The 7,230-nt window shown below is 40.9% G+C and overlaps 1 protein-coding gene across 4 annotated transcripts in view; it reads left to right on the top strand.

The window, feature by feature from the left end:
- The window catches only part of ttll5 (tubulin tyrosine ligase-like family, member 5), a 47,529-nt gene that overhangs the window by 673 nt on the left and 39,626 nt on the right, over positions 1 to 7,230 (top strand). For 2 of the 4 annotated variants that reach the window (XM_037071146.1, XM_037071142.1), the window contains exons 1-7: positions 224 to 369; positions 835 to 979; positions 3,726 to 3,832; positions 4,320 to 4,402; positions 5,231 to 5,337; positions 5,630 to 5,760; positions 5,873 to 5,955. In XM_037071146.1, coding sequence (XP_036927041.1) covers positions 921 to 979; positions 3,726 to 3,832; positions 4,320 to 4,402; positions 5,231 to 5,337; positions 5,630 to 5,760; positions 5,873 to 5,955 — 570 coding nt within the window. In that variant the 5' untranslated portion in view covers positions 224 to 369; positions 835 to 920. Of the gene's footprint in view, positions 1 to 223; positions 370 to 478; positions 502 to 834; positions 980 to 3,725; positions 3,833 to 4,319; positions 4,403 to 5,230; positions 5,338 to 5,629; positions 5,761 to 5,872; positions 5,956 to 7,230 lie in introns of those variants that run through there. The other 2 variants (XM_037071145.1, XM_037071144.1) reach the window with 2 other exon arrangements.

Here is a 7,230-nt window from a genome sequence, read left to right as displayed (position 1 = left end):
AGCGAGAGTACAATCTGTCAAACATACACGTTAAGCACTAATAAGCAGATTTTGTCAGGTTTCGTTCTTTATTTTAATTCAGTGCACACGTTCAAGATATCCGACGACTAAATGCGCTGTTTGAGAACACTTAGCTTCTTAAACCGAGTATACTGGCTCTCTTTCTGTCGGTCGGTTTCTGTGGTCTAACTGCTGTGTAGATGCAGTGTTTTGGACAGGTGGACGAATAAATATTTTCCGCGAGTGCGCATGCGCAGTCCTCTGTCCTCTGTTGCCACTCAGTTGTTGTAGTTACCAGGAAGATTAAGCGCGATGATCAATTGGCCTTGGAGATACCAGCTAGCAGTAAGCAGGCGCTCAGGCATAAAGGCAAGTTGACATTGGTGTGTGAGTGTGTGTGAGGGTGGTATTATAAAAAAACAAAACAAAAACAAAAGCGTCTTCTTCTCTGACTGAGCTGACTGCACCTGGGTAGCTTCCGGAAGCTGAAGGAACATGCCAGTAACGAAGAAGTCTCTAATGCTTGTTTGCTTATCTGTCTGTGTTTGGTCTGAACGCCTTCATGTCTATTGTGTTGTTAATAGAAACGTAGCGCCAGTGCACTCATTGATAAGTAGAGCTAGGAAGCAGCTGTTGTCGACTGACTGTGTGCTAGCTCAGTGTGAAGACATGCTCCAGCCATGCTCTTTGTTGATGAGCCGCAGTAACGTGGTTATTAATATGGTATTAAGCACGACAGAAAGCTGATGATATTCAGTGACTGGTATTATTATTGCCATCACCTGAACAAGGACCCTCAGCACCTCATCTCCCATCTCATCCACGTTTTTGCAGGTGGAGGTGATAGGTGCCATGATAAAACCTGCACGCTTGATCCCAGGAAGATTTCACTGGGCAGCTCGTCCCCTCTTACTGTGAGGATGCCAGCTGTGATCCGGGATAAGGAGGACTCTGAGTCCTCCTCAAAGAACGAGCATGAGTAAGTGTTAACACAAGTACTACTAATTGCATTTTTGCAGAAGACTCAGTCTACTGTAGAATCACATGCTTTCAAAACAAAGATGATATTATGTGTTTTCTGCTGTCATGTTTATGTTGCTTTCGGTCAAGTCAGTTTTATTTAGCCCAGCGTCACATATTTGCCTCTAGAGCTTCTGCAGTCTGACGCAGTCTATCCTCCTCGAATAAGGAGAAGCTCTCTCCGGAAAACTCTTTGACAGGTTTTTAAAAAAATTTTTTTCATGCACAGCCAAATGCAAAATCACCTCAGAGTTTCCCTCAGCTGTGATTAGCCTTTAAATAGCAGGTCTGTGCAAATGTCTACATCAGAGCATACTCAACACATACTCGTTTGTGGGAGTATTTTCTCTAGATACGTATGCCTTGATATGTTTGCGCAGTCTTTTATTGTTAAAAAGTCATAAACCATGTGATATCATAAAAGCATTTGTCTATACAGGCTGTTATGTAATGTTGACATTTCATGGCCAGTGTCACTGCAGTCTTTTCTCAATCTGACAATTTGTTGATGTTAATGTTTAACATGACAGTCATATCAGCAGTTTGGAATTCATGTTTAATGCTGTTATGGCATATGAATAAATGTGTGTTGGGTGACAGTGGAGTGATGTTAAACATATGAGACAGTACATTTGCCATGGACACACTTTCTTTCATATTGAGATGAGTAGGACATTGCTCACAGTCCCTGCATCTTAGTGTCAGCTGAGTTCGTAACCCACTGATCCTCCTGGAGAGTTTAAATACAGGATTAATGTGACACCATGCCGATTTTTTTTTACCCCTGGCCGTATTCTTTGTCTTTGCAATTTGCCATGGTTTATAGATTGTGTAATCTTATCAATGCAGGATTACTGAAGATGCCCCAAGCCCTATAATAATGCATGCCATGATACATTTAGACAACATTAAGCCTTGAGCTGGCTTTCATTTTGCATAATTGATGATTTGAATTGAAGTTTAACTGAATGAGAGCAAAGGGCATCATCTAACTCTGTATCATAGCTGCAACAGTTGGTCTATGTTATCCTGTTTCTGCCAACTAATTCCCTCTTAAGCTATACTTAGTCATACCGTACTGCGAACCAGTGTGCCACCTGCTTTCAGACTAATTTCCAACCGCTGAATTAGTTTGGATTGCTTAGTGTTAGGGTTTAACTTCCAGGCGACCAGTAGCCTCGGAACCGGTCATATCTGCGAGCCTTGATTATCGGTGTGTCGATGCCAGGGTAGGTGGCCAGCACTGTTGTTTTTAATTTGAGATTAACATGTTGTAAAGGTTTATGACAGGCAACCCTAAATAATGCAAACAACAACAGAGGATAGAATTACAGCAGGGCAAACACAAGAGGCACATAGCACACATGAAGACACAACATGTATGTACATGGACCACACATGTTCAGTATAAGGCATGCCTGGATATTTGTACTTGTCTTGAATCTATTTTTTATTGTATTTAATAGAAACTAAAACAACATGAACATAAGAACAGATCCTTGATAGAATTAGCATTAACAATCTCATGCAGATTCTAGTAAAGGCACTATATGTTTAAGTCTGTTCTAGTCAGCTGATAAAAAGTGCCCTAAAGTGCCTACAGTAGATGTGGCTGTCTTCGTTAATGCTGATCACACAAGAGAACTCTGTGTATTGAAAAAAAACCAAATAGTTAATCTGCCTATTCAACCAAATATTTGCAACTTAAAGATATAACATGCATCATTTCTGCTTTAACATGTATTTAGTTGTGTACTCACACTATCCCTCGTGTTTCCAACATATTCAAACAAAAATTCAAGGTCGCCTGTCATGTTGACTTCTGGAGTGTTCAGGAAGGAAGTTGGTGAACACAAACTTAACATTAAAAAAAATCATCAAAACATCACCGTGAGAACATTTCTGCTTGAGTCACGTCTCTAGATTTTTCAGTTGACAAGTTGTTGAACAATGAAGACAACGACTCCCATGATCCTTCGCTACTTACGTCTTTTGTTCTGTTTTGATTGAGAGACCCCCTAGAAATTGCATACCATGCTTTTAAATGGTCATACATTGCCAAAAAATGTTACTGTGATGGCAGCAATTTGGCCTTTTGTCTCAGGCCTTTGACATCTTTTGTGTATCATATCTCAGTAATCATGATGGTGGTTTATGTTGAAAAATAAACAACAGATAAATTTGATCAGAGAGCTTCGTATGCGGGCGTGCAATAAAGCCACCGAAGTGAAAAAGCTATCTGCCGTATTGTCTGACATACCTAGGGGCAGCAATTGTTTACATGCCTCTGGTCCTTATCAGGGCCGTCCGTGCCTGATTGAGCCCTAGCCCATCTTCATGCTACCTTATCTTATTTTTATCCCACGATAAGCAGGCTGGGTCTGGTACTCTCGGACAGCCTGCAGTTTATCAAGGGTGTTTGCTAGTTCAGTATGTGGGTTTGTTGTTGCCCAGCACCTCCTAACTGTGTGTGGTTCTGTCCCTATCTGCCTGACTGAAACAAACACCACGTCAGGATACATTCCCTCGGCATTAGGTAAACTACCCTGCCTTTCACCCGGGAGTCCATCTCTGTGATATTGTTACTTGGAAATTTTACTCTGTGTGTTGGATTGTCAATGTTATTTGACGTTTGACTTTCAAAACAATTTGAACAATCTCCCTCTTAACAGTGACTGTGCGTCATCTGATTGTTTGTCCACTAGAGACCATCCCTGCATCGCCTGGAGCGGCCTTAGGAAGACCGTCCCAGTTCTCTTGTTTTTCCCTGAAGCTGTTGTCTCAAAAGATGCCAACATCTGCTCTGCTGGAGGTGCGCAACAATCTGTTAAAGACAGTGATGGAATGTAACTATTTAGTACGTTCACTAGTAGCAACCTTAAGTATGATACGGAGGTATTTTTTTACTTTACCGGAGTATTTCCATTTTCTACTACTTTAGACTTCCTCTCCACCACATTTCGAAGACAAATATATAAAAGACGTTTACTCCACTAAATGTATTTGATAACTTTAGTTACTAGTTACTTTGCATGTAGCAAATATTTAACTTGTGAGGTTACTTTGAGCATCACAAGCCAAGTGCAATCTAGTTCCATTATATTTGAGAGAAAACAGACATCTCTGTTTACCGATATCTTTAAAACTTGGCAGCTCACACCAAAGAAAACGTATGTAATACATTTTGGGGCGAACTGTCCCTTTTAAAGCTACACAAAAGCCTAAGAGAAAAGATGATGATGATGATGATGATGATGATGATTACAGACTATGGATCTTTTGTTGTTTCATTTGCTCAGGGCGATATCACATGGCCTTCAAGATCGTGCGCACGGAGAGCCGCCTGGTGCGAGAACTGCTCACCAATCACGGATTCCATGAGGTAATGTTCCCCACTAAATCGTGCAAATTTAAAAGATTAGCCTAAATCTTGTAAAAACTCAATTGTTTTTTAGCTGCAGGAGCTATTTATATACCTCTCTGCTGTGTAGGATGAGGGACTAGAGAGCTGTCTTTATTTCCTTTTGATTGATAATGCCGATGTCAAAGCCCGGGAATGCACCCATGGAAAAAAAATAGCTAAATGACCTCAAGAGAGCATTAATCCTGTTTCATGAGGGCACACAATCCCCATTATTGCTCTTTCCAAGCAGTTACAATTAATTCCCTTTTTATTTCATTTCAATGCTTCTTGACTCCCGCTAACCCATCATCAAAGGCAGACGAGTGTCTACCACAGCTGCGACAGAGCCAAACTTTAATAAGCCTTTATTACAAACATCTGGCTCTCCCCTAGACACTGAGCAGCCATGTGAACTCTGCCTCCTAACGAATTGCTGGAATAAAACAAAACAAAACAGAATGATTTGAGGGTGATGAAAATCTGCGAGCCGGCCTTCCTTTTGAGATAATTACTGAAGAGCGGGCTGTATTTCTTCAGGTTAGTGGTAAGGCGTCTGATCTGCTTCTTAGATTTAATTTCACCGAGCTGTCATATGTGATTGACATCAGAATATAATACTGCTGCTGGTGGCTGGAAACAGAGCGCGTTCAGAATGAAGAGCAACGGCTATACATGGTTTTATGCTTTGTTTATAATCCCTTTGCAAAGATGATTTGCTCTGTGTCATCACTTAATCTAAATGATCTGATCCAGTATGACAATTAAAGTCGATCATTCTGTCCGTTTTTTTTTTGTTTTTTTTTTTAGGTTCACCAGAACAGTAACGACTTCAACCTCATGTGGACAGGGTCTCACCTCAAGCCTTACTTACTACGCAGCCTACAAGACTTCCAGAAGGTCAACCACTTTCCCAGGTATAATGTAGTGCTCAAATGTGCGTGTGCATCGCCACCGTTTTCTGCGTTATAAATATCACCGCCGAGCCGCTCTAAGCCCGTCTGTTCAGGCGGTGTGTTTGTTGGCGTCCACTGCAAAGCGTTTTTGCTTGGACCAGTGCCTCTCTGAAACATGAGATGAATCACACTGTCAGGCAGAGAGCGATCTCTTGCTGTTATGTATGCATTTATTTTTGTTCTGTCAATGTTGAAGCTACAGAGCAGTTTTTTCTGGTTTTTTTTTTAAACCCGAGCTTCTGTTCAATTCCAGGTCGTATGAACTGACGCGCAAAGACCGCCTGTATAAAAACATCCAGCGAATGCAGCAGACTCACGGCTTCAAAGACTTCCATATCGTTCCTCAGACTTTTGTGCTTCCCTCTGAGTACCAGAAATTCTGCAGTAAGACGCCTCTCAGTTGATCCTGTCTTTATGATATGTTCGCAGTCATCCTACATGCTACATTTTTCCTTCCTGTCTGAATCCCCTCTTGTCTCTCCTGCCTCGATCTCAGATTGTTTTGCCAGGGACAAGGGTCCATGGATTATAAAACCAGTAGCATCTTCAAGAGGGCGAGGCATCTACTTGGTCAGCAATGTGAGTGATTTTTTTTTTTTTTTTTGCCCACAGGAGTTTCAGCTGTTTCCCACCTTTTTGGCTTGGTTGTCCACACACTGGTAACACCTCATCACAGGTTATGTCCTCAGTTTACCCAAAGAAGTTATCACCGTACACAATATAATGTATCTCTCGATATTTCGTTCAAATTATGACATCATGTTACTGTAACGCAGCCTTTTAAACCAGGACAAGACAACGCTAATGTTTGTAGAGATTCTTAGAGAGATTTGTAGAGAAACAGTTCATCAGAAATAATGAATTAACATTTTATTGGACTTGAACGCTCTGCAAGTGGACCTTTTGATAAGAACTATTCAGTTAAAATGTTGTTTATTATCTTCCTTAGTACCCTCTTACATTTCCTTTTCTCTTGTGGGATGTTTCTGTGTCCAAGGTCAAGACCGAACCTTCAAGCTTGTACATACTTTTGTGGAACTGAAATATTTTGTCTTTTACTTTACTGTCCATTAAATCTGCGGGTTTGCCTGGGAACCAGCGCTTTATTACCCCTTTCAAATTGATGCAGCCTGTGTCTTTCCCCAAAATAAAGCTGTGTTTGTTTTGACACTTTTGCTTGAAAAAAGACTGAAACAGTTAATTGATTAACACAGCAGGTGGCAAATATATTTCTTTTCCATCGAATAATCGATTAATTAACTAATTGTTGCAGCTGTAGTTTATAGCAGGTAGCATCCCTCTGTGCTGCCACTATTTTAAGTGTGAAACTTTAGTAAAGCTGTGTGTTGAAGAGACAGTTTGACACTTTGGGAGATGAACGTATTTGCTTTTTGTTGCTGAGGGTGAGGTGAGAATATTTATATTACCACTCAAATGAATAACTTTGAAGCTCCAGCCAGCAGATGTTATTTCAGGTTAGCGCAGCCTGGAAACGGCTAATCAGCTTTCCATCTGATTCATGCGTTAACACGGAGTCACATTCAAGTCAGACCTGGTGGGAGTTGACCTTAAGCACACTGACTTACTAAATAAAATACTAAAATACTTTGTGAACTGAAACAGTCGGTTGGCCAGATGTCATTTGAGTGTGTGTGTGGGGGGGTTTGAGACATTAAGTGTGGAGTAAATCACACTCCTCCAAGGCTCCGGCTTTTGGAGGAGCCCAACAAGGTTCTCACTCTTGGAAAACATATGCACAATTCTTCTTCTTCTCAGGCATTTTTATGAAACAGTGGAAAGAATGTCAACGATATTTGGAGAGAAGAAAGAAATACGTTCACTTTTTCTTTCTTT

This window comes from Acanthopagrus latus, chromosome 16 (assembly GCF_904848185.1).
Source record: "Acanthopagrus latus isolate v.2019 chromosome 16, fAcaLat1.1, whole genome shotgun sequence".
Classification (NCBI taxonomy): Eukaryota; Metazoa; Chordata; class Actinopteri; order Spariformes; family Sparidae; genus Acanthopagrus; species Acanthopagrus latus.
Note: the sequence above shows the minus strand (reverse complement) of the source record. Positions and strands in the feature narration are given on the sequence as shown.